The sequence below is a fragment of the Gadus morhua genome, chromosome 5 (genome assembly GCF_902167405.1).
Source record: "Gadus morhua chromosome 5, gadMor3.0, whole genome shotgun sequence".
Lineage (NCBI taxonomy): Eukaryota > Metazoa > Chordata > Actinopteri > Gadiformes > Gadidae > Gadus > Gadus morhua.
Window position 1 is genome coordinate 9,180,351 of NC_044052.1, and position 27,148 is coordinate 9,207,498.

Sequence of the window (27,148 nt, forward strand, 5' to 3'; positions counted from 1 at the left end):
GGAGGCAAGCATCAAGGAGATGAGAGAGGAGAGGAAAGGAGGAGACATACTTAGAGGTCAGTCAGATTAGAGAGGAGGAGAAGAGGAGAGATGAGAGGATGATGAGAAAGGAGAGGAGGAGAGCAGAGACAAGAGGAATGAGGAGAGGAGGAGAAGGAGTAGAGAAGAGATGACAGGAAGAGGATTGGAGGAGAAGAACCAAGAGGAAAGGAGAGAGGAGTAGGATGTGAAATGAGTAGGTGTCATCAGGGCTCTGCACTACAGGGCAGGTGTACATGGTTTAGAGGTCTGTTGCTACGGGGGTAGAAGCTGGTTCTCTGGCTGGGACAGAGGCCTCTCATCTGGGTCAACCTCAAGCAACAAAATCAGAGAGTTAAAAACAAATAAATGATATTAACAAGTAAATTGTAGTATCGCCTAAAAAGCAAAAACTGTCGGAAAGGAGGTTGTTCTGTGGGAACGTGGGCTCAGGTCCAGGTGTGGGTCAAAAAGTCCCGTACAGTGTGGTCAAGGGTGATCATTGACCACGTGTCATTTTTTATGATTTGGGTAAGGATTGAGACATTCATCTGGGGAAATGGGTGTAAGTAATCATATCCTAAGCGCGTGGTGGGTACATCCCGAATGGGCCCCAAACAAATGTGTGCTCAAATCTCACATTGATGTAAGGACCCTTCCAGCAACATTAGATCAACCTGTACGGTAGCAGCAGCACCTTAATTCAAATTAAAATGTATTTTATTTGATGCAGCAAGTCACCCCGAGGGGTGACTTGCTGTATTTTTCTCAAGCCAACCTGAAAAGAGTTGTGTTCAAGTGTATAAAGTCCATATAAAGCTTCAGCTTATCTGCTCTCAAGTGTGACTGATAACATTACCCTGCCCTGAAGCTCTCTAGGTTGCTTATGAATGTTAAGAGAAAACCAATCATTGTGCATAGGCTTCATTACGGATAATATTAGACATACAGAGATGAGGACACATGTTTGCCCTGCTGTTGGTTGTGAAGTAAATGTTTGATGCAGATAGAACTATAGTTATATCATCGCACATTATGATCAATGTGATATGTTCCCCCCCCCCCCCCCCCCTAACAATCTATCTCCCGTTTAGGGGCACTCATAGAAAGCGATGTAGTTAAAATGCTGACTTTTACTTTACTTATATTTCTATAATATGGGAGAACAAGCGTCTACACCCGAAAGTTACAGCCAATTACTTAACTTTGAACATAAAAGCAGGCCATTTCATCGTCATGTAATTTAATTTTGTTGATTAAAAAAAAAAAATCATGACCAAGTCCTGCGTGAACTAAATTCTTTCCTAGGACCCAACCATGCTGACACATTGTCGTCATTGGGGGAAATCCATGTGAATGAGAAGGGAGGGTTTTTCGATTGGCCTATTGTGGTTTGTGCCGTCTTTAGGTTTCATTTTCTTGATAATTATACAATAAACCATGCATCCACAGACAAACTGTCAAATGTGGAGATATTAATCACATTTCCATGTACGGTACTTTCACCCCTGACAATTGGCAGATGATCGCAGATTTTTTATTTCCCTATAATGCCAAAGATTAAAAGTCTGATGTCCTTTACCACAGCTAAAATAAAAAAACGTTTAAAGCACCACTATAACTTTAGTCCAAATTCCATCAGGCTTTTATGGAACGAGATCTTTGCCATTAATGTGCAAAGCACACAAGTCAAGTGACATGGGTGAATAGGTTAAAAATTGAGAAGAGACACTTTTATTCAATAGGCATTTATTGAAGTCTTCATAGAACACAACAAAAAGGGGACCAAGAGATTCCAACCTGAGCGCATTGTTCCATTTCTTCTCCCCACATAACTCACTTTATACATCTGAAAAAAAACATAGCGTAGCCCAAGGCTTATGTGAATAGCTATACACATTATTTACAGCGTCGACTTGCGGCCACACTAGCGTGAGGTGGTGCGCTTGTTTGCCCGGCCGCCTCGTCTGATTTGAACCCAGTGACCGTAGGGCTTTCTGCTCTCAATGCCGTCCACTCTGGGCGTTACCTTAGCAGACGTTACCGGGGCAACGGTTGGCTTGGCGATAGAATTCTAAAAAGGAAACAAGACCGAGTGAGAATTTAGGATATCTGGTCATGTTGGAGACACCACTGGCTCAGGGCTTAATAATGAATGTATGGTACTTACATGAATGCTGAAAGCGATGATCCTCCTAATTGGAGAGACTTTTGAGCGTTGGCCATTCGTCTTTGCGTCGCTGTTCTGTTTAAAAGACAAAACAAAAGCACCAGTGAGATAACGGCCGACACAAGGGCTTACGGTGATAAAGCAGTTCGTCCAGTGTGCGTATGTGTGCTATTATATTCCATGTTGCATGACCAATAGAGAAGCAGGCTGGTTAAACTTATGGCTTTAATTCATGTGTTGCTTGTACAAGTGCTAGCTTCGACTAACGGCAGCTTTCATGCATTTTCTGCAATGGATAGGCTAGGCCCACCGATAACATTGGTAATTGTAGCGCTTTGAAACCAAAACAAAAAAGACAAACAAAAGTAGAAAAGGATCTCTTCTCTGTGTAGAGTGGCAGAAAGGTGACGCAGTTTCCCCCAGCCCCAATCAGCACACGCCTGGTGTACCAACTTATCTTTGGCATACGGAGGGAGGGAGTTCTTCTTGGGTTTTTAGTTTTCTGGACAGGAATAGTCACTATAATGCTGTCCACACGCCTTGTGCTCCTTCAGCGAGTGGGACGGTTCTGCTAAATAACGACCCATTTCAACTGCAAATGTAAATACATTTCTAATGTCAAGCCAACAATGACACAGAAATAAAATTGAAAGAATGCCATGAGAGTCACCTATATTTCTAAACATAAAATTTTGCATTCATAAGAATTTGACTGTTTTTACAAACAATTCAGGAAGATGTAATAACTGAAAAACTAGGAAGAATCTAGTCAATATCATGGTGAACATTATGAGTCAGTTAACCTTTCGCGCAAACACTTATGGCGTCACCCAAGGCACATGACTGCCCTCTTATTCTCCTAATCCGAGGTGCCGATGATTGAAGGAGACCACTGTCATGTGATCTACGAAGACAGGAATACAGACAGAGCAGTGTGTGTTCCCTCAGGGGTCTAAGGGTCAACACAAGACAAAAAGAATTCAACAGCAAGGACCTTACCAGGAAGTCAAAGGAAAGGACACGTGTAGGGATGTGCCGAACCTACACTTTGTAATTCTAGCCTCCATGGACTTAATCCATTCTGAGGTATAAGACATTGATTGGGTTTTGGGTCACCTGAGTTTTGTGTGAAAGAGGTTGAAATATTACAAGTTTAAATTTCAATTACAAATGGAGGCCGATCCCAAAACCAGAAATGAATACGAATAATTGAATGGCCTCCACAAGGCCTTATTCAAAAATCACATAATTGTTTGGTGAAGCCTCAAGGTGTGCTAGCATTGCCATTAAGCTTTTGTTGAAACCCACCTGGGATGGAACCTTTTCTGGAACGTCCTCTTGCCTCACCCATGCCTGTGGTTCTGGTGTGGGACATTCCTCGCATGGTTCGTCTAGTGTGGGAGTCGTGCTCTCTGGAAGATCAACCCTTAGGATCTCAGTGGCGTCTTCCTTCACTGCTCTGAGGAGTTCCTTTTCCTCTGCAAAAAAAGAAACATCGAATCACCATTAGATGGAATGAAAAGGATCATTGGTTGCAGACCAGCTAAATGAGTCTAGTCGACACAATGTTTAAAGGAATCATTGATACAGCTCGGTGAATGGTAAATTAACCCTACCATCCAGAGTTGGGCTGGCGGCCGATCGCCTCGAGGACCTGGACCGGCTGTGATGGCTCTTTGAGGGGGACTTGGGGGTTCTCTTCCTGTCACGGCCCTCCAACCCTGGGCTTGTCCTCTGCCGGCTGCTGGAACTGTGGCGAGACCGGTTACTTCTGTGGCGACTGGACCTGACCGGCAGGGAAGAAGGACTGCAAGAGCGGGAATTGGCTCTGGCACGCCGGGGTGGTGGTGAGCGGTGACGTCGGTTCCCGTGGGCTTGTCTGTAATGAGTGGGGCAGCGACAGCGGGATGAGTTTCTATGGCAACGAGGGTGAGAGCGGGATCTGGGCCGGTTGCTACTGGACAAGGAAGATGTGGATGACGAGTTGGACGATGATCTATGGCGCCCTCTGTTGGTCTCGCGTGTGCCAGAGCCGTGGCCGGAGTCCGAGCAGTCACTTCCGCTTCTAGAGACAGATTTGGTTGAGACAGAATTGGATCCCAAGTCTTGGTCAAAAATAACTCTCAGACCATCACTGCTCATCGCAGGGAGTAAATCCTTGGCCCCAGTCACCATCTTGGTTATCTTTTAAAAGAAAAGAAAAAAAAAACATTATTTTTTTATAAATCACAACATCATCATCATAAGGTAGCGACCTCTGGGGGAGAGGGTTGCATTATACGATTAAAAACCAAAGATCTCCAACCCTCTCTCCAGGGCCGCCGTTCTCGCACACTTTCCACTCATCTCCACTATCTCTTCCACACTAATCACAACATATTCATTTTATTTATTCATAGTTGACCCTTGAAATTGTGTTTGTTTATTATAGACCAACGGCTGATAGCGCAATCCTACGTCATCAGGGCCGTTGTTGTGTTGCGTAACCGCTGACCGAAACTCGCCCGGAAAGTTCAACACCACAACAGACAACTTTAAACAAACGAATGTCAAGCCAATTCCAACCCCAAGGATACACTTACAAAATATAGGATTCATAATGAGGTGTCAGACGATCATCCAAAATAACCATACAATGTAATGCGTTGGATGTTAAAAAGCGATGGTTTGGGTAGAAAATCCAACGCCAACAAGGCCGGGTTGCATAAGCTCCGAGCTAACGTTAGCATTTCTTACCTCGTCCGATGTGTAGTCAATCTGCTCAGAAATCCAAAAAGTTTTCCAAGATCGATCAGGAAAATAGGTCAATAACTGTAATACCAAATTTGTAAAGCCGTGGAAATCGTTAAATATTAATAAACGTCGAGGAACTATTATGAAATATCACCAGCGGTCGTCGTTCAAATTCAGCGAATGAGCAACGTCGTCGGAATGGAATGGTTGCTCTGGAGATCCCCTGGTGGAAAATTCCACAACATGGCGAGCCTCATGGTAGCAGCCAATTTGCGCATAAGTGTTTTCCCATAATAATTTAAAATGGTTTCCGTGTTGTTTTATTTGCATTATTGACACATGGCAATATCAATCAATATTTTTGCAAATGTATTAAATTAAAAACAGATTTAATTAAAATTTCCATCCATAACATGAACGGATAATGTTTGCATATTACACATATGCATTGTATCAGGTTACTGCTTTACACGTAGAGATGTTTGTAACAGAACACATAATACAGAAATATTCAAGAACATTTGTAGTGACATATTCTGAATGATTCAAGTGTTTACATAATCATTGCAATCGCGTACTTTAGAGTAGTATTTTGATGCCGCTTCTGGTCTCGCGATGTTTCAGTTAGCAGGCATTTCGTAAGAGTTATCGTCTCGTCGTCTGGTTGTTCTCATTGCAGTCGCATTATAGTAAAGTTCTGCACCCCAATCCGAAATCTCTTTCTTGATCGCCATGGATATGCTACAGGTCCTGCCTGCCAATTTCGGCTATGTGATATTTACATATCTCTATAGCTGGATCATGCTGTGTTATCTGGGAGTAAAAGTTGGGGGTGCAAGAAAGAAGTACGATGTCAAGGTAACCGACAGTTGTTTTTGTATTGGAAGGCTGATATCTTGTTATAGTAGAATAATCCACTAATAGCATTTAAATGCATGCAACTAAATTAATTATTGCTGTTTAGGTTGCATGAAAGATTTTATATTATCATGATTTGAAAAGATATTTACTAATCGTATTTCTCTAGTATCCCACTATGTACAGTGACAAGGACCAGGTGTTCAATTGCATCCAGAGGGCTCACCAAAACACCCTGGAGGTGTACCCACAATGGCTCGTTTTCCAGACCATTGCAGCACTTGTCTACCCAGTAAGTACCTTTTGCACGTAGTGGAGAAATTCTAGCGCTTTTTAGTGTTTATTTACTCTCAAAGCCCCCCTCACGGCCTCACCCCATACGAATATCTCAAGTTATTTACGACAATTTTGTAAATAAGAAACACATTTTTGATATTTGACGTGAATAATTGCCGAGTGTCAAGTCTTTAGATAATGTCACAGTGAGTCAGCATATTGTCTTTCACCTTTTCCCCATTTAACTCCCCCTCTATCACCTGTCGTTATCTTTTTAGACGGCAGCAGCAGTGCTCGGGGCCATTTGGGTCACCAGCAGGTTCTCTTATGCCTGGGGATACTACACTGGAGGTAAGACGGTTCCTGTGACCAAACTCTTGTTTGAGCTGGTGCCCCTCCCCTCCCACTCTCAACACACAAAAAATGCATGCTTCTGGAAAAGTATTTTTTCATTGAAGGGCGGGCTGTATTTCTGTTAAGGCTTTAGCAATCTAAACTACTACTACTTCCAACAGACATAGGGCGGTGTAGCCAGAAGAACGATTGATAGATGTTACCTGGTAACCAAAAACTGCTGCTAACAATTTAAACATGCAATAGACCTTGGCAGTACGGTTACACTCTGCTGTTCAAATCCAATTTAAAAAATAAATATTTTATCTGTTTTTATGGGCCAACCATTTCACGTAGGTTCATATTAATCATTGACAAGAGAATAGATTATTCCTTTATTTACTGTGAGCCAATACATGTGATGATGTTTGCCTTACTTATGATAATAGGTACTTTATATCGTAACTTATTCTCTATTCCCTGACATCTACTGGACTACAACTCAATATTTGTATGAAATGTATTAAGCATTTTCCACCCAACTTCACCTGAATGGGAATTAGAAGCTATGTCAGGTTACTTATGTGTTCCACGTTGGTCATACTCTGGCAATAAAACTATACTGACTCTGCCGTTTGCATGAAGCAATTCTGTATTAATAATACCTGTCTCTTTAATGTAACTGTATCAATAGTAGTGGGCATCATGTGTGTGCAGATGAGAAAATGTGTCCCCCAGAACATGTCTTAAAGTGAGATTATTGATCATTTCTTAAATCTCAATTAAACGATATCCTTCCTCACGCATCATGAAAATACATGGTATTGATAAACATGTCCTGTATTTTCCTCGCAGATCCTTCCAAAAGGATGAAGGGAGCCTATGGCTACATTGGCTATCTTGGAGTCATCGGTCTTTCAATGTCTGTGGCATTACAATTGCTTGGAGTCTTCTAATTGGCCGTTCTAAAGGATGCATGGGTATTCAGCCACACCGGCATCCAATGTATCATTCCACTAAAGCTGTCTGGCTGGTTTAAATACTTACTTTAAACACAGTTAAATCTGAATGTAGTTTGTGTGCTGTTATTATATTATTTTGTACTTCTCATTTATAACCATTATACAAGACGTTTTATGAATGAGTTTTATTTGGATAAAATATGAAATGTCAACTGTAATAAAAGCAATACAATACCCAGATATATTATAAATCAATCATAATTTACAAAAATAAAGGAAAAGAAAAGGAGCCGCAGCCGTCGTAATGGCTCATGTGATTCACACATGACCTGTTGGGATTATGTTATTATAGTTTTAGGAATGTGGCTGTGCTACGGTACTACAGAGGAAAACAACGAAGAACATCAGTATAATCCTACATTAACATGACATGGATGGTTTATTTGTGAAAGCTGTGTTTAAACTTTAAACCTATTAGGCAGTCAAAATTACATGTCCATATATCGCTGTAGATTATTATTACAAACATAAAAACTCCGTGAAAGCAGAGTTTCATAAAATGCGCATCTCCTTGAACTGAGGTTTGCCTCAACATCAAATGGGTGGGGACAACGCATGCGCGTGATAGATCCTTCTCGGAAGCAAAGTAAGGGATTGCGTTCAGGGGGTCCACATCAAATACAGAAAAAGCAAAGTAAGTTTTCTTTTAAATACAACGTTATATTATTTCTACCAAACACGATTATGCTTTTTACCAGATGGATCTGTTGTCGTTATCCCATTGCACCTATTTTGTGCGAAAGGCGACATGAAGGAGCCTCCAAGGAAATGCTTACCAACAAAGCAATGAACAAAAGCTGAGATGATAAAGCAGTATTTCTTTGTCGAAGCGATGCATGCCAAGAAAATATGGAATCATCTTTGCCTACATTTTGGCGTCGGTCGATGTGTTTATTCGCCGTTGTGTGAATTCAACTCGATTGTTGATGTTGCGATAAACGGGAATCAGAAGCAGCACCAAAACACCAAGATTGCTCATGGCTATTATTCACATACCAGGTTGTGAGTCTGAACCAGTTTAAAGTAGGAACCCAAGGGCATAACCATGGTAAAGACATCGGGGGTCCATATAATAGTCCTCCCCCAGAAATGTAGTTGAATTCCCACTATTCTATGATTTTATATGTACATTTCAACTTGTTTTCGAAGATTACATTGACCATTTGACATCACATTTAAAGAAATCATCTGTGATAACTCCAAGATAGTGGGGCCCTCCACAGCATTGTTTTGGACAATTGCTTACTGTCTAACTTTGAAGCCAACTATGCTAAGTAACAGCTAATAGGATAGCTTAGGGGTAGATTTACTCCAGGTTATTTTTTGTTCAAAGAAAATGATTCGCTACAATGTGATGCATAAATACTGGACACATATTTTACCCTTCCCAAATTCAAACAGAATACCTTTTGTTTCATCAGAGCCATGTCAGGGTTTCTAGATGGGATCCGGTGTGGAGACTGTGAGTGTAATGTAGACTGGGCTGAGAGAAGAAACACTATTGCATCTATTGCAGCTGGAGTCCTGGTGAGTTACATCGAAGGCTAATAATTATGACTGTCATATTAAGGATAACAACCACATATTCCGAAAGGCTTTAAATTCATTGCATTAATTTAACAAAGATAAAACCAGTGTGATATGACGTCATCATTCAATATGGCTTATGTGAGTTCCAGGTCTTTTAACATCATGAAAAACAAAAAAACGTTGTTGTGTTCTTATTTCAGTTCTTCACGGGTTGGTGGATCATCATCGATGCAGCAGTGCTGTTTCCACTTGAAGAACAGTTTCACCATGCCTACCACACATGTGGAGTCATTGCTACTTTAGCTTTTCTCATGTAATTTATCTCAATTTATTTTTTGTCATGTATTATATTTAACTGGCTCTTGATCTTAGTTTAGTTCAGATTTCCTAATGTTTTGGCATCATTATCGCATAGTGTACTTAAGCGAAAGCCACAGTAATTTGTTAATGTTCTCATGGTTGATAACATTTTGTCTTGTTAACTTATCTAGGATAAATGCTGTATCAAATGGCCAGGTTAGAGGAGACAGCTACAGCGAAGGATGCATGGGACAGACAGGTATGTTTAAGACATGTGTTGTATTTCACTTTTGGCAGGAAGGCGTTATATGACAACAGTTTATTGGAAAGTGGAAATGTTTTCCCAAATCTTCTTCTCACAGTGTCTTTGATAGTGTGGAGAATGTCAAACATATATAGGCCTATGTGTCCAATTTTTGTCCACTAACCCTGTCAATATAATTTTTTTACTTGTTTGTGGGAACCATGATAATATTATGCACAGGGCTACGGAACAGGCTTTTACACTGATCCACTACTTGCCATGAATCGGTTTCAATTGGATTTTCGGAACCCAAAGAGGTTTAGCTGTTGTCTGTACTTATGGCCGTTACCGTGTGTTCCTCTTACAAAACACCCCAGGAGCACTTGGGGATCACATGACAACCCGTCCTGCTTTTTCTTTGTTTGCAGGAGCTCGTATTTGGCTTTTCATTGGCTTCATGCTGGCCTTTGGCTCCCTCATTGCCTCCATGTGGATCCTCTTTGGAGACTTTGTGGTGCACAGTAAGTCGTTCACTTTATTAATCTGAACCCTTCAGTCACCCTCATCTTAACTGCGTCAGTCAAGTAAAAGATCTTCATGATTGTTATTAAACAATAATGATTCTGAAAATTGACACACGCATCTTGTGAGGCACACAATAACAATATTGTATTAATTAATTATTTTCTTTTGTTTGTTACAGAAAAGGATTTTGTTTACCCCGGAATCGCTATTTTCTTCCAAAATGCTTTTATTTTCTTTGGGTAAGTTAATTCAATTTTTGAACCTCCGACATTTCTACATATTATTAAGATGAGTATTTTGTGTTAATGACGGTGAAGAAGTTGTATATCTTGGTAGTCTAATATTCCATTCACATTCATATTTCAGGGGCTTGGTCTTCAAATTTGGACGCACTGAGGATCTGTGGCAGTAGTAAACCCTTCATGTGTCTGTAAACCATTTATATTCTATACTGTATGGGACATTCTCCTTTAGCCTATATTTACTTCACATAATTAATTTCACAAAAAAAACGCTATTTATTTTAAATCCTGGTATATGAAGAGAGACGCAACCCTTTTTAAGACCCTTTTGGCTATTTTGGACCTGCTGAGTTCAATTGTTCCACATCTTTGAATGTGTCTCTGCAATTGTGTATCTATTTTCATGGCTTTACATGGTGTTTTCCTTCATTTGGGAGCCTCGCAACTGGCAACTCTGTATTAATGTGTCTGTAACATGGTCACCAAGACCTGAACTTTGGACCTCAGATATTGAGGTACGCACGATTTATGGGGTATTTCCCAGAACCATGCACAAATATATTTGAATGTAGTTGCATTGGAGGTCCTATGTTTGTACGTATTTTCTTCAAATAACACTATGCCGGAACTTGGCAGTCAGACATTTGTATTGCCGAATGGTGATTACATTCTGATTTTACCACCGGCACTGACATATTGGGAGTGTAGTTAACGTGTATATCTAATGGCCATGCAGAATCATTTGTCTACAAGATAAATCACATATTTTGACATTCATGGGAGAATTAAGGAGAGATATTCTCATCAGTTTACAAGTCTTGCAATAATTCTCCTGCATTAAAATAACTTGCTTACTATAAACAAAGTGGTGAAAATTATTTACAGGGAGATGAATGGCTTCAGATCACATGGCGTTCTCCTCCCCGTTCCTCTTATTTTTTCTTTGCAAGTTTGGGAAACTGTAAAACATGCAAATGTAAACACCTTGGTTTATCAAATACACTTTGACACTCACAGTGGATATCTAAAGTAATTTCACACCAAACTGGAAATTGTATTTAATACCAAAATAATTCAAAGAAACTTATAGGAGAATATTTCTGCTCATGACCTTCATTGTTCTGTCATGTGAATCAATCTACTAACTATGTTGGTTACTTACCTCCCAAAACGCCTGGTCATCAAAACATTTCCTGTCCTGTGGCGGTCTCCAAAAGCTCCATTTAACTAGCAGTCCTTTTCAGAACAATAAAGGTATGGTTAAGCAAATTATATGTATGACGGTCACAAGACGTAACAACTGTTGGTTCATGACAATGGTTTGTGTGAATTAAGGCCATGCTCTTGCATCTGGCGGTTTTTCACATCTAATTAGAGCAAAACAAAATCCATTAGCAATTGTATGAATTTTCCTTCAACACAATACAAATTGGGTCTTGTCCAATAACTGATGGCTTCTGTTCCATCATTCCATAAAGCTTAATCTAGGAGATTTAACCACACATATCACCTGTGATCATTCCATAAGGCTTAATCTAGGAGATGTAACCACACATATCACCTGTGATCATTCCATAAGGCTTAATCTAGGAGATGTAACCACACATCACCTGTGATCATTCCATAAGGCTTAATCTAGGAGATTTAAACACACATATCACCTGTGATCACTCCCATGGACATACTGAGGCTCAGGGTGATGAGCAGAGTGCAAATATGGAACACAGCAAACCGAATTGCCCTGGAAAGAGAGAACAGCTAGACCAGTCACCTGACTTCAATGGTTCGTATACGTAACTACGTAAAGCACAAAACAAATGGTGCATCTTTACGTTGTGCGGTCGACCATATGATTTATTTGCAAGGTGAGATGAGCTAGCCATCCAAGAAGTCCTGGAAGTCCATGTACACTCAAAACACCACAGGTGTCGTGGCATCCAAACGCAAGAAGCATATGACCCTATAAAGACAAAATGGAATATTAGACATACTACACAAGATTTAAAAGATTGCAGATTACTTTTTTTTTATCAATTGAGAGTGGAAACCTTAAGGTAACGAAGTGAAAGGGTTGATATCACACCAGCAGCTAATCCAATCGTCATGGCAACCCAGGGCCGATGAACTAGTGACATTGAAACGCCTATAGCAACCCCTCCAGACAGGGAGCACTTCTGAATATGATCCTGAGAGAAGAGAGGAAACAGAAAAAAACGAACATTTCTCCTCATGTCCATATATAATACAGTATTTATAAATGACATTACATTTGTACATAAATAAACATATAGAAACAACTTTCACTAAACAAATATTATGCTGATTAAAGCGTGGGTTTAAATGTAAATTTACATTCTCTCATAAATATTAGCGTACTAAAAGTATTTAATTGGCAGATTTTCCTCCCCCGTTATGACAACATTGGCTAGCGGATCATACCAGGTTAATTCTTCCTCTGGGGCTGGTGAACACTGACACTGCAGCGGCGGCCACGGCACTGACAGCCAGGGCTAGGTAGGTGCTCAGGATTATCCTCAGCTTCCTCTCGCCTTCATCTACCAGGATGGAGTTTAAACTGGCCCAGAACATCCACAAAAACAGTGTCCCTGCAGACCACAGACAGTGACTATGTTTTAGTCAATGGGTGTTAATGAAAGTATTTATTTATGTATCGATTTGTTTATTTGATATTCATTTGACAATGCAAACCAAACATGGAGAACAGTCCAGTTTTGTGGTCCATTTTCTCTTTCTCAAAGGGCGTTTCTGATCCTTTCCGACGCATGACCCAGGTGAGCATCAGCCCGAAGAACGCCCCAAAGGTATGAAGCTGCATGGCACAGTACAAAGGCTTCACCTAGAGATAGGAAATACAGTCACTGACTGCCAAACACGAGATGCACATACAAGGTATATCAAATGGGTTGTATTGTGAACAAGGTGCTTTAAGGGGGAAAATAACACTGGTGGACATGTTATTCTTGCAAATACAAAGTGTATAGAACAGGCGAACACAAGCCTGTACTCTGTGAGGTCAGGGCACTTGTGATGATCTGTTGTTCATCCCTTAGAGAAAGGTAAATAGAACTTCCTATTTACAACATGAGGCACTCGATTTGAGATGAGTACGGATAAGCAGAGGCTCACCTCAAAGAATGTCTGAAGAAGCCATCCGTTCAAAATGAATCCTGACACCTCCAGAATGGCAATGAGAATGAGTTGAACAGGGTTGGTCTTTCCAATCACCGTACCAATAGATATTAGGGCAGAGGCTGTGCATATCTAAGCAAAAACCAAACTAAGGGAAGAACACAACGTTGCCCTCAAGTCAATTTTAAATCCAGGTGTGCCTTTTCTTAATAAGGCACATAGAGAACATCAATGGGACGACATACCTTTTCAGATCTATTAGTATCCTTCTACTTTGGATCCAGGACTCATAGCCATTGAGGATAATTGACCACTGGGTGGCAATCACTGCCACAAGCAAATTGAACCCTGAGCCACTGAAACCATAACGCACCAGAAAAGTGCCAAGAAATCCAAAACCGGCCACCACCATCACGTTCACATCCTGGAACTCTGAAAGAGGGTAACCTAAAAGTTGTGAACTTGAATCTTGCAAAATCGTTAAATCACTCTTCTTTTTTTTTAGCATAGCCTACAAGTTACTCAAACATATAAAGGACAGATTTTACATCAACTGGCAAAAGATTCCAACGACAGTCAACTGACCTTATCGTTGCCAAACAGAAATATGAGCCCCTCCCCATAATGGCCCCTTTACTTATTTAAGATGTTCTGTTAAAATACGACTCTTTCAAATTAATATTTGAAAACTTTTAAAATAAATACCGGCATTAGTATGAGATTGATTGCGAAACATGATAAACGTAAACAAACACAATGTTTTTAAAGAAGGTAAAACACTGAAAAAAGAACAGTAGAACAAAAAAATTCACGACCAAAACGACTTACCCGAATACAGTTTGCTGGAAGTATTTCCAAACATAAAGGCATATGGGTCGAACTCAGCGTAAAGGGCACATATAACAATGAATCCAGTTTGCAAAAATAACAACAAAGGTGCCAGACGAGATCGCAAATTTGGTGCGTATTTAGGGGCCATGATCTCTGTAGTGCGCACCACTGGAAGCTTGGAGGTGCCTCAGCAGTAGGGTAGGGCATCGAATGGGGCTGATAAGGTGGACAGTTTGAATATGTTAGGTGAAGCATCTCTGATGTTTTTTTTTACTAATATTTAATAGCGTAGATTAGGCTAGTCATCATTGGGGTGCGAATTAAATCTTATGGCGTTTTAAAATATATAATATACATATGGATACATTCAATTATTATTTAGACGCATGCATGGCGGTAGGGGATTGAGTTGGTGCTTAACACCTCGCTTACTTATCGTGGGCTAGGGCGAGGGCTGGTGTTGGATGGAAAATTTGAATTGCGCATAATGGAGCTCGAGGAGGCCTGTGTGTTATGCATAAGCAAAGTGACAACCGCTTAAACTGATGATATCTGTTGAGACGCTAAATTCACAAATAACTGAAACCGTTATTAGGATGTGAAATAACTGAGAGGAATGTAGGCTAGTAAAATCACTGGGTCCTTAATCGGAGCTGCACCGTATCATGAAAAAGAAAATCTGTTTTTAGACAACAGAACTAAAAATAGGCTATAACACAACAGAATTCATTCATAGTAAAGCAAATAGGGTCGTGTAGGCAGACCAATACGCCCTAATGGAAGGCTACATGCCATAATGAACTCTTAGGCATTTTTATTCAATGAATCCATGATTTTAGTTACAGATATAGGCTTACGTATTTATATGTTCACATTGTTTCAATGTAATATAATGAAGATTGTTACAAATAAAAACACGTGTAATAGAGACTAATGGACACGCAACAGCTGCAATGAAAATGCATTGATATGGCTGCGTAGAATACGCTGATAAGGTAAAACATGATTAATTATTATCTCTCGGTCGATGCTATTCATTGCGACAACTATACATGTTATCGTATCAGTCAAAAAATAAATGTCGAAATATGATTGGCTAATCGCGGACCAAACAATCCTTGTATAGAACCCACACGCATAACAGCCCTCCCTCGCGGCGCGCTGATTGGACAACGAGCAATGCCTCAATCTTAATCTGCGAATCCAATTGGTTGACGCGTGTGACGTTCTAGAAGGCCTTATTGTCTACGCCCCTTTGCCTCTGCCTATGGCTATGGTGGATGAGAACCGAGCGACAAACTATAGAGTAACATAAATGGTTCATCTTTACATCCATCAGCGTGAGAAACCTCTGTAAATTGATTGGACCTACCACCCGTCTCGCAGCTTGACGTGCTTAAATTACACCGCGGCTTGCGCTCATAGAGGCTGCGCCTGGAGAAAAGAGGAGGTCCTTGAAGAGAGCGCTTTATTTATTTCTTTGTTTCCAGAGGAAAAAATAATAACATCGATATTCACCACAAGCATTTCATTTATTATCTCTGTCCGTGCACACAAGAAAACTGGATAAGATTACAGTGGGTATTCAAAGGCCAAACCGAAGGGGAGGAGGATGAAGCGGCGCAATGCGGACTGCAGCAAACTCCGACGGCCGTTAAAACGGAACCGAATTACCGAGGGTATATACGGCAGGTATACGAAGCCCCGCGGCGCTCTAATGATGTCCCCGTTGAATGTTCGCACCTTGGGAGCTACGCAAATTGAATCGTGCAACACATATGCCATTGCGGTGTAACTGTCAGCTTCCTGGCCCCTGATGTGTAGCAATAGCTTAGCTTATGTTAGCTGTGTTGCTTGTTGTAGGATAGCAGGTAGCCTTAGCTTTAACGAAGGCCTGGAAACAGCCCGTTTTAAATCACACCTCAGAGCCTCTCTACCACATTTGACCACATCTTAAATGTCTCAATACTGTATGCACAGCCCTCTTTATATTTAAAAGTGGACCATGTGAGCTAACTTGAGATGTTTGTTTGCTAGGAGTGTTGTTAGCCAAGAGTGCTGACAGCTAAACTGCAGTTTTGTCACCTCATTGCCAAATTCATAACAGGCGCCTCTTTCATCCAAAAGTAATGTAACAAATGTTTATGCCATTATTAAGACCACATTAAACGTGGCCCATGATCAGAGCTTTGTTTTGGTAGTCGATGGCCACTGTAAGCTGACTGCCTTGGCGACTCAGGTATTATGTCAAAAGCCAGCTGTCATCCAGCCACACCTGACAGTTCCCACCTGTCTTTGACTTCCTACATACCAGTCAAAAGGGTAATTATAGATGCTTTTGTCCCAATAGATGAGCAGGCACAGGTTCTACGTAGACAGACGTAGATGCTGTTGAACGTGAACTCAAGTGAGAGTCGGTACTATACTATTACTCCTTGTATTTTAAGATGGAAAGGGTTGCATCTATGATGCTTATAGACCCTCTTAATTTAACTTGGTGTACATGTGTCAATTTTGTTTTATAGTTTAAGCTGCTTAGACTAAGTGCTGCTACACATCTAATCTCTCAAACAGCAGCACTAGCCTGTGCAAATACTTCTCATGCCATACTTGATAATGGCCCCCCTTGCCCCTCCTCGCACACAGGCTTATGTTAAATGTGCAAGACGGCATTGATTTATGATATTCTAACAGCGATCTGCCATATGCTCCCTCAAGAGAAGCACCCTTATTATTTGTTATTGTCGACATCAGCATGTGCGTACATAAAGAAAAAAACACAGAAAAGGGTATTCTCAAGTTGTGCATAACCTGACCAAAATCATGCATGATGTCTCTTCCACTCAATTCCTGTTTATGTCCTGTGTTTTTCTGAACAGTACCTTCCTGTATTTGAAGTTCCTGGTGGTGTGGGCACTGGTGCTGCTGGCAGACTTTGTGCTTGAGTTCAGGTTTGAGTACCTCTGGCCCTTCTGGCTCTTTATCCGGAGTGTGTACGACTCGTTCAGATACCAGGGGCTGGTGAGTGGCTCGCTTCTGATGCTTCAAAACCGTACTTTCATCAGTCAGATTATGGATAACTCCTCCTTGGATACACTCACTAATACTTGATGGTGACCCTCGTGTTAATCGTTTTTACCAAGCGTAAAACATAACCTGTGACTTTTAGACTTATGTGATCATTCTTAAAATACCCTGCCTGGCTGCTTAGAGTTCAGATGTTTCTACAATATTTGTGTCTGTGTTTAGTGGTTTACATATGCTCCTTAGATTTTGATTGATACAATTGATCTATTGAATGAATATGACCTCTGGGATATCTGACTTGATATGTAACATTTTCATGCATGAAAAATGTAGGCTATTTTTAAATGCTTTTATTGGTTTGACGTTTGCCTCCAGCTGTATATGCATACATTTACACATTGTTCACCCATTATTTCAAATTCAAGCATAGTTGATGACTTTTCAACACATAATTATGAAAATATCTTTCTAATTTTTCATCTCTCTTCTACAGGCCTTCTCAGTGTTCTTTGTGTGTGTGGCGTTTACATCGGACATTATATGCCTGCTTTTCATCCCTGTGCAATGGCTGTTCTTCGCCGCCAGCACCTACGTGTGGGTCCAGTATGTGTGGCATACAGGTAGGGCCTGCATCTCTTCCTGCAACTTGATGTGCAATGTGGCGTTGAAGCACTGTGGTTGGTGTTGAGAGTGTAATTGGTTGGGAACATTCTTCCTTTGCTCGTTGTGTCGATAGGGAACAAAGCTACAATGTGTGGATATCCAAAGACTTGACGTCCAGCCAACACAGGCATTGACCGGAACCTTGCATGCATTTTAACACATTGGTTTAATATACCCTGCCTGAACTACAAATGCAGCGAGCTGGACCACCTGGTCATACAGATGACACGTCATCATACCTCATTTCGGGAGATCAAATTCGCCGCTGAAGTTCCAAGGAGGCAGTAAAAGCATTTGGAACGATCAACGCACAATGTGTCACCCTATGTGCAAAGGAAAAGCGAACTTCTCTGAACTCTCTGTGGCGTATGGAAGTGAGCGGCGGGGCCCGGATCAGGTGTCTGATTTACTGGGAGGCCCCTGTGTTGACCAACGGCCAGGTGTCAAATTGAGCTCCAAGTAGCAGTGATGGTGGGGGAAGGGGTGACGGAAGGGGACCCCTGTAGCTCTCTGACCCCACCACTATTTCCCAGTGACGGTGTTCACATCCGTGGGATTTCACAGAGTATTAATACCCCTGTATCATTCCACCACCAGGTGGTAACCGTGTATAAAGATTTAATTCCTCGGGGCATTAGATGGTTTCTATTCTTTGACCATTAGGCCTGTGTGTTCAGAAGGTATGAAAATGAATGCCGTGTTTGTTTTTGTGTTTCTCTGTCTACCTAAACAATAATGTGGCTAAATAAGTTACTCATTGGTCATTATCTTGAGTTCCTATAGGTGTTTTCATCTGCCGTCTTATGTGTCCACAGAACGAGGGGTCTGCCTACCCACGGTGTCGCTATGGATACTCTTTGTTTACATAGAGGCAGCAATCCGATTCAAAGACCTCAAGAACTTCCACGTGGACCTGTGTCGCCCATTTGCTGCACACTGGTGAGCCAATGTTTGCTCTCTTAGAGGCTGAGGGGTGGTTGGTTAGGCACCCATGGGCGGAGGCAAGTTTACTTCCTCAGTTCCCAATTGATCAGGCTATGAATCTATGAATGTCCTTTCAACGTACCATAAAGCAACATAAAACCATCCTACTTGCAAACATACTGATAACAACTCGCGTTGGAACAATGTTCACCCTCACCTGTGAACATTTGTTGGCATTGTGCAGATCTTATAATTACTACCGTGGGTCAACCAAGGAAAGGGCTTTAGTTATACACGCCGTGCTGACATTTGTAAGGTCATTCATTGTGTCATGCTAACAGAGGTCTATGCCAATAATCTCAGGGGCTCTGAGAACCCTTGAGCTGGATTTAGATTTGTGTATTAGCCTACTTTATGCTGTGTAACCGAACAGTTCACACAATCACAACAAGGAATATATTTTTGGAACGATGACTGCATCTGCTTCACCCCGATCATGTTTACGTGGTCAATCCCATGTTGGTTTTAGATTGGGTTTTATTTTAACTTGCACAATGTCTCGCCCCTTCCACTCTCTTAGCATCGGCTATCCGGTGGTCACGCTGGGCTTCGGCTTCAAGAGCTACGTCAGCTATAAGATGCGTCTCCGGAAGCAGAAGGAGGTGCAGAAGGAGAACGAGTTCTACATGCAGCTCCTGCAGCAGGCACTGCCCCCAGAGCAACAGATGCTGCAGAGGCAGGAGAGGGAGGCGGAGGAAGGTGGGGTAACCACACATACATGACGTATACTGTACATGCATGCATGCATACCTGCATTGACATATGTGGTATCTTGAGGTCGCCCGTCTGTATCGCTGGTATCGCTGGCATCAAAAACTTTCCCTCGTCTCTACAAGATCTTTCAACTTCCTAATAGTTTCATTATAGCAACTATACAACAATGGCCCGGGGGGTTTCCTAAATATGTCTATGTATCTTTTGTTTCAGACTGTATTCTATTTTTACTAGAATCTCATGGTAGTCTTGAATGAGGGCTAGTGGATGACTTTTCTCCACATATGTTTTTTAGATGGCGCTCTGCTGGAAGCGCTTCTCAAAGATGAGCCGAAGCTCTACTTGAATATAAGATGGGTACAGGTTGCTGATTTTAATATTCTTGACACACTCTAACATGTGTCCTCTTCTGCCATTTCTCTATTCCCCCCTCAGCTGCCGCTAAAGGATTATCAGAGACGGAAGCACCCCCAGTGTCACAGAACGGCGCCCCAGCCAATAAGAAGACTTCACCCCCACTGGCAGAGCTGGAGTACCGGGAAAAAGGCAAAGACGGCAGAGGAGGAGGTGGCAGTGGGGACACCAAAAAGCAGCAGGGCAACAACAGCAGCAGCAGCAGCAGCAGCAACACCATCCTGCCTTCAGGCGCGGACTCTAAACTCCAGGAGATGGAGTACATGGAGAATCATATGAACAACAAGAGACTGACCACAGAGATGGGCAGCACAGAGAACCTGCTGCTCAAGGAGGACAACAACTCCTCCTGCTCCTCGTCCTCCTCCTCCTCGTCCTCTTCCAAAAACTACAAGAACGCCAGCAGCAACGCTGCGGCGGCGCTGAACTCCTCGCCGCGCGGCCACAGCGCCTCCAACGGCAGCGTGCCCGCCGCCGCCGCCGCTGCCGCCGCTACCTCCTCCTCCTCCTCCTCCTCATCCACCTCGACGGGGAAGAACGAGAAGAAGCAGAAGCAGCCTGCGGCGGGGAAGGGGACGTCGGGGGGCTCCCATCGGGACCCCACAGATAACTGCATCCCCAACAACCAGCTGAGCAAGCCAGAAGCGCTGGTCAGGTGAGACTCACACGACTACACACAGTGTTTGTGTGGGCAAATGTGCAGGTATTCCTCCATGCTGATGCAGCCTTTCTATTGCGCTAAGCTAGAAGGCTCCATGCACTTTAACATGCAATGTCACATTTTCAATCATTGCTGTTCTACGGCTGATCATGTTTTTTTTCGAGCTCAAGTGTCTGCTGACCTACTTTCCGGTGTTTGATTCCAACATGAAATTCTCCTTGCGCGCAGACATTTGTTGAAGCCATCTGTCACGCCTGGAAAACACATATGCTTTACTTTGTTGCACTCTACGGTGTTATTTTGCTTGTGCTATGGATTTTGTTGGCCTATTTTATTAATGTTTGTTATTATTTGTCTGTAAATGACAAACGCAGACTAATTCATGATTGAATTCTAGCTCATGTTTTGAACCAAGTTGATTAGCTCAGTGTTTTTTTTTTTTTTTTTTTTTTCAAGGGAGTAGGAGAGAGACCAATCGTTGTCAGATGTGCAAGTCGGTCAATGCTGATTCTACTATCATTGATGTTTGCTGACTATTGAAGAGTCTCTCCAGCTCAACCCACTCAGTATGCTGCCAACTGTTTTGCATTTCTGCTAGAATTGTATGTGGTGGAGTAACTCGGGGGAATGATTTGCGTGTCCAGGCAATTTGTAAAATATTCTCTATATGACTCGACTCCTGTTATCATATGACCAAATGACTTCGAACCTACGGCTGACGAGACCCGGTCCTTCTCCCCGATGCCTTCTCCCAACGCACCCCATGACCCGTAGCACCGGTCGGCAGCTGAACGCATCGCATGACCTGTCCCCCCCTGTGTCCACCCCCCCCGCTAGGCTGGAGCAGGACGTGAAGAAGCTGAAGGCGGACCTGCAGGCCAGCCGGCAGGTGGAGCAGGACCTGCGCAGTCAGATCGGCTCCCTCGGCAGCTCCGAGCGCTCCATCCGCTCAGAGCTGGGCCAGCTGCGGCAGGAGAACGAGCTGCTGCAGAACAAGTGAGTGGCGGCGTGGGCGGTGGGCCCCCCAGGCGTGGGTGGTGGGCCGGTTGGGGGTGGACCGGTGGGCGGCAGCGTTTCTACCGAGCCAAATAGAAGCTAGACGCGCTATTGCTTGACCTTGAAAATTATTCCAGTACAGAAAAACTTGGAGGCAGGCAATAATAGCGTTGGCAATAATAGCGTTGACAATAGTAGTGGTGTTCATCTGTGGGGCGGCTGTGTCAGTCGCTCACAACAAAAACCACCATGGCTTTTTGTTTATTGACAATAGCGCCACTGGTCTTGTTAGAAAACCTGTTGTAGTTGCAACAAAAAAAAAAACTGTGTGTCCTTGCAAACTGGACCATGGGGATGGTGTTGCATAGTGCATCACTCTACCTCCAGCCCCGGCCTCTGTTGTGTTAGCTCATCATTCTGGCACCAGAACCCTACCAGTACCCTGGCACCCAACAGCTTGTTAAAGGTCACTGCATTCAGAATACTCTATTTGTATTGCTTAGCTGAGCTCTCTGTAAATGTCAAGCATTGCATGGGGTCCATTAAACACGTTTAGCATCTTTTTATAGTCGTCGTTTTTATAATGAAGGTCTGATCATTGACTGACGTACAAACAGAGAAATATTTTGAAAGGTTCATTATTCCTTTATAGACCTTTATGCAAATGGGAACACAACATGGCTATTATATTACTACTTCCAGCCTTCACATCAAGTATTAAAGGAAAGGAATTGCTTCAAAATGCCTAGAATAGAATTTCCGGTCGCTTTCCCAGTGCCAACTACTAGGAGCCAACCATAGTAGACTCTTTTTTTACTTTGAGATTATGCCCTGTATTTTTGTCTATATTAGGTCCTTCTATTCAAGGGAGCATTTACACTGGGAATAAACAGCTGTCCTGGTGGTAGCTGTATTTAAGTCAGGAATTTATTATTATTAAGCTTGGCATGAATTGGACTGGAGGACAATTTAAATACGATTTAGATGTTTAATAACTCCAATGACTCCTACATTGTGTTTGGATTAATCAGACACGGGGGAAGGTCTGGCTACTATATTTGAATACTTATTTCCTTCCTTTTTTCGAATGAATTCAAACATTATTTAGGTTGACTAAAAGCAAAACACACACACGCACGCACGTACGCACGCACGCACGCACACACACACACGGTCTTCACAATACCGTCCCGCTGGCTAACATATTTCCGTGTGTGTGCGTTTAGGCTCCATAATGCCGTTCAGGCCAAGCAGAAGGACAAGCAGGCGGTGGGCCAGCTGGAGAAGAGGCTGAAGGCGGAGCAGGAGGCGCGCGCCACTGCAGAGAAGCAGCTCGCAGACGAGAAGAAGCGGAAGAAGCTGGAGGAGGCCACAGCGGCCCGGGCCGTGGCGTTGGCCGCAGCCTCCAGGTACACCCGCCCACGCCCTCCACGCAGGTGGCCTCCCGTCCTGGCATAAACACTCCGGAGCCCCGCGGGCTAGAATGGAGATTTAGCATTTGTTGTTCAGGACAGCACGGATGCGCATATGTTCCGTACACTGTTCCGTTATCTATGCAATGCCACGTTATCTTTAAAACGCGGTTGACAGCAAAAGGCGCGCTGATCAGTGTGGATAAATATCGTGCCATTTATTGGATGCATGTGATAACCCATGTGGATTTGAGGACATCAAGTTTAATAGAAGTCATTTTATGCTCTGTTGAGAAATGAATGAATCGTAATTGTGTGTCTGGAGGGGGAGAGAGTGGGACGAATGGGGCAGATCTGTGGGTTATACGCGCATACCTCCTGATAGGCATTCGCAGAGAGCTATTTAAAGAGTCTTAAGATGCAAATGGGACCATCTGACCTCGGCGTTCATGGTTGTTTTCCGCAGAGGGGAATGCACAGACACGCTGCGCAGGCGCATCACAGAGCTGGAGACGGAGTGCAAGAAGCTCAGCATGGACATCAAGCTCAAGGAGGACCAGATCCGCGAGCTGGAGATGAAGGTGCAGGTGAGCCTTTCTGATCGTAGTAATACAGGCCCTATTTCCATTAATTCCACAAGCAGTGTCGTACCCACCTTTATGAACAACCCGACACAGCACAATGCCATTCTGACCAACGTCTTCTTCTTCCTCTCGTTTGTGTTCCTGGTCTACGTGGGGAACCCCTAGGAGCTCCATAAGTATAAAGAGAACGAAAAAGACACGGAGGTGCTGATGTCGGCCCTGTCAGCCATGCAGGATAAGACCCAGCACCTGGAGAACAGCCTGAGTGCAGAGACCCGGATCAAATTGGACCTCTTCTCAGCGCTGGGCGACGCCAAAAGACAGCTGGAGATCGCACAGGGTCAGTTTACGCACGCACACGCACGCACAACAACTGATGGTCTTATCAGCTATCGGCAGCAGGTAGACTGGAAATGGTGTTATCGCAATTTTACGACTCAGTCAGTTGCCCTATAGTTTTTTATGCCATAGTAAAATTGTAGCTCCCTATGGTGGATAAGCAATGGGTTGGCATTTGCTTATTTTTATCGCAAAATCTTTATGGCCTCCTCTGAGATTAAATGATCATATATTTCCAGCTCAAATAAAAATACAACATTATATGCCTCATTAATGCCAGACGGGTTAGTTTGCTGACTCACTTCCTTGACTCTTCAACTGTAATCACAGGTTCTTTCCTATGATGTAACACGTCAGCCCAACGACTCATGTGACTCTTAGGCTCACATCAGTAGTCTAAATCGACAGTTTTGAGTTAAAACCGTTTTCCTTTGCGACTCTTTGACCATGGCTGACTTTGTTGTCGCTCCTCTGTGGTCTCACAGGGCAGATCCTCCAGAAGGACCAGGAGATCAAGGACCTGAAGCAGAAGATCGCAGAGGTCATGGCCGTCATGCCCAGCATCTCCTACACGGCCGACAACAGCAGCATGACCCCCGTGGCTCCCCACTACTCCTCCAAGTTCATGGACACCAATTCCTCCGGCCTGGACCCCAACGCCTCTGTCTATCAGCCCATGAAGAAGTGAACGCTTCCCCTCCTCTCCCTCCGGCCATCTGCCTGTCTCTACTCTCTTTTCGTTTTTGGGTTGTGCAGACCGACCAACACAGTCTGCAGTGGAGAACATGGTGTTTTCTTCACTTTTTTTCCCCCTGGTCGCCAGGTCAGAAGGATGTTGTATCGTGTGACTGTACTTGTTGTAGTTAAAACAAAAGACAAAAAAAAAAAAACTTTTAAAAAAGACCTCACGTGTCAACTAGGAATCCGTTATTTCTTTTCTTCCTTGTCGTGTCTAGTGAAACCTCACAGAATCGGGCATGTATCCATAACACCAAAACACCACTACCATCACTACACTACCGCCTCGTCTTCAACCAATCAACTGCTTTGCAGCCTTGGGGAATGGCTGAATTTATTTAACTTCTTACTTCTGAAGACATTTTACGGAGCTTTCACTTCTCAGATCTGGAAATTCCCCTCTGGAATAATGAGGATGTGAGCATCTGGGAACCACTGCAAAGTTGTCTTTGACAACTTTGAAATCGTGAACAATCTTTGCAGTTAACACAGCGGTGTGCACAGATTTAAAATGGCAGGGGTGTCGAAACAAACACAACAAAGGGCATTGAATCTTCTCCTTCACCAATTTAGCCGTTTGGTTTCTTGATCTGCCCCGTTATTGTTCGAAAGAGATGAATGCATCAAGAGATGTTTGAATATTAAAATCAGTTTTGGCCGTTTTGGTCCCCCTGCATATTCCTTCACCAGTTTTGAACCCAGTGACTTGAGATAGGACTTGATTATTGATTTTCAGATGGAGCTATCCCCCCTGGGTAGAACAGAACTAGGTAACACCCAGTTTGTTGATTTAAGAGTAGCCTGGTTACCAGCATTAATGATTCTCAATCATTTGGTTGTTCAAAGTAGTGTCCCTTTCTTTATATATTTGGTATGTTGTTCAATAATTTTTCCTATCGGTTACAATGATCTGAAGGACACAGAAATCGAGGTGGAGGCCATGCTTGTATCCCAAACCTGGTTATTTTCAAAATAGGTTGATGTAATGTATACCACTGCTTTTTTTGCACACAGTTGTTAAAGTGTGTTAGCATGCCCACCGAAACATGTATACACTCCCTTAATTTAGCTCCATGCCACCCTTTTTTAAAATGTATTATAATTTCCATAAAATTGCACTGCTAAAACAAGGGATGATTAGTTGATGAGACTGCACTGCAATGTATGGTGTGTATACATTGCTTTTTTTTTTATCTTATACTTTTTTGGAAAGGCCAAATTTATAATTGTGCAGCCTACTATTGCAGTTAATAATCTCCTTTCAAAGTTTAACAATATTCCACTTGATTACATGTGCCAAGAATGGGATTAACATGCTTTCTGGGAATGTCATACAAATAGTATGAAGCGTTTCAGAAGTCCTTCTGAATGAAGTTGTGTCCATCTGGAGACGGTGTGTCCACAGTTTGAACACAGTTTACTTGAATAAGGTAAGGGACTAGGAAATCCTAATTGTTGTGTTAATGTGACATACCTGAGGGAACGTTGTTCAAACCAGTTGCTCTCTATCCTTTTGGTATCCTTTGGTGCAGGGAGAAGTTGCTTGGGTCTGGCATGGTGCAGATGTCATCCGAAAAGGTCATTGTGTGGTTTTCACCCACTAAATATGGATACTCTCTTGTTTTTAAGCAGCTATACCATTGACTTCTGAAGATAATATTTACATTTTAGTCAGCTGGGTGGTCAACAGTTGTTGAAAAGTTGTTGTTTTCTATGCCCAGTCACTGCTATTGTTTCAGCCCAAAATCTGACCGTGGCTACAGTCTTGCTCTGTGAGGTTTACAAGGAATAAACGTTTTTTTTCTTGCAAATGGTGCCAGGTGGGTTTCTGTTTTACTTTATATGATATTTGGTTTTATTCACTTTATTTTGTGACTGTGTTGGATTAAAATAATCTGCTACATGACCAAATAGTAATATGAACAGGAAGTTTCCCACAAACTGCATCGAATTGGTCTTGCCAGCAGGGGGCAATGTCATTCCATTTGGTTGAAAGACTTCCTCAATGTGATTTATGATTTAATATCATTGATTAAATTGGATGAAGAATGATCAAATCCAAGACTTTTACATTGATATTTCATTCATCAATTTCCATGCCATTGGAAATTTAAGATGTTAGCCTAATTCGTGAAAATGGCCTCGCTGATTCACTGCTAGAACATAATTGACATCCGTTATGCCCACAACAGATTTACCAACAGAGACCGTATTTAACTGAGAAAAAAATTCTTGTTTCCATGATTAGATTTGTCTCTTTGTCTGGATATTTCACAGCTCAAACTAATCTCCCAGGGAACTCGCACAGACCTGTGGGCCAGAGATTTCAATTTGTGATAGAAGTATAAAGGGAACTGAATTAGGCACTGATACACATTTTGATT

At 42.5% G+C, this 27,148-nt stretch overlaps 5 protein-coding genes across 18 annotated transcripts; 3 read left to right on the forward strand and 2 right to left on the reverse strand.

Moving 5' to 3' along the window:
- Positions 1-1,750: 1,750 nt before the first annotated feature.
- Positions 1,751-5,152, reverse strand: rsrp1 (arginine/serine-rich protein 1). 13 transcript variants are annotated; one of them, XR_003976724.1, is made up of 7 exons: positions 4,925-5,152; positions 3,805-4,372; positions 3,497-3,666; positions 3,188-3,304; positions 2,992-3,092; positions 2,189-2,780; positions 1,751-2,092 (listed from the first exon to the last, which is right to left on the reverse strand). XR_003976724.1 is itself a non-coding variant. In XM_030355927.1 (5 exons), the coding sequence occupies exons 2-5, from the start codon at positions 4,361-4,363 to the stop codon at positions 1,946-1,948; spliced, it is 951 nt and encodes a 316-aa protein (XP_030211787.1). In that variant the 5' UTR covers positions 4,364-4,372; positions 4,925-5,152; the 3' UTR covers positions 1,751-1,945. The 13 variants fall into 13 exon arrangements, 1 of the variants encoding a protein (XP_030211787.1); XR_003976721.1 differs by lacking the exon at positions 3,188-3,304; XR_003976723.1 differs by lacking the exon at positions 3,188-3,304 and having other exon boundaries at positions 2,992-3,140.
- Positions 5,153-5,526: 374 nt separating this feature from the next.
- On the forward strand, positions 5,527-7,590 carry mgst3b (microsomal glutathione S-transferase 3b). Its single transcript, XM_030355930.1, has 4 exons — positions 5,527-5,779; positions 5,949-6,071; positions 6,334-6,406; positions 7,244-7,590. The coding sequence occupies exons 1-4, from the start codon at positions 5,654-5,656 to the stop codon at positions 7,342-7,344; spliced, it is 423 nt and encodes a 140-aa protein (XP_030211790.1). The 5' UTR covers positions 5,527-5,653; the 3' UTR covers positions 7,345-7,590.
- Positions 7,591-7,952: 362 nt separating this feature from the next.
- On the forward strand, positions 7,953-11,112 carry tmem50a (transmembrane protein 50A). Its single transcript, XM_030355929.1, has 7 exons — positions 7,953-8,044; positions 8,832-8,937; positions 9,141-9,253; positions 9,432-9,499; positions 9,913-10,005; positions 10,188-10,248; positions 10,376-11,112. The coding sequence occupies exons 2-7, from the start codon at positions 8,836-8,838 to the stop codon at positions 10,419-10,421; spliced, it is 483 nt and encodes a 160-aa protein (XP_030211789.1). The 5' UTR covers positions 7,953-8,044; positions 8,832-8,835; the 3' UTR covers positions 10,422-11,112.
- On the reverse strand, positions 10,212-14,454 carry rhd (Rh blood group, D antigen). The gene is given in 10 exon segments (XM_030355926.1): positions 10,212-11,210; positions 11,414-11,487; positions 11,913-11,992; positions 12,084-12,211; positions 12,300-12,437; positions 12,691-12,857; positions 12,961-13,108; positions 13,399-13,549; positions 13,647-13,833; positions 14,230-14,454. Coding segments are annotated over 10 exon segments (1,251 nt in total). The 5' UTR covers positions 14,381-14,454; the 3' UTR covers positions 10,212-11,183.
- A 1,032-nt stretch (positions 14,455-15,486) lies between these two features.
- Positions 15,487-26,580, forward strand: maco1b (macoilin 1b). 2 transcript variants are annotated; one of them, XM_030356453.1, is made up of 11 exons: positions 15,487-15,924; positions 17,112-17,253; positions 17,753-17,879; positions 18,738-18,861; positions 19,427-19,605; positions 20,056-20,689; positions 21,533-21,691; positions 22,918-23,100; positions 23,570-23,690; positions 23,853-24,027; positions 24,512-26,580. In XM_030356453.1, exons 1-11 carry the CDS (start codon positions 15,845-15,847, stop codon positions 24,712-24,714), a joined length of 2,127 nt encoding a protein of 708 aa, XP_030212313.1. In that variant the 5' UTR covers positions 15,487-15,844; the 3' UTR covers positions 24,715-26,580. The 2 variants fall into 2 exon arrangements, with proteins under 2 accessions (XP_030212313.1, XP_030212315.1); XM_030356455.1 differs by having other exon boundaries at positions 23,570-23,684.
- The last annotated feature ends 568 nt before the right edge of the window (positions 26,581-27,148 follow it).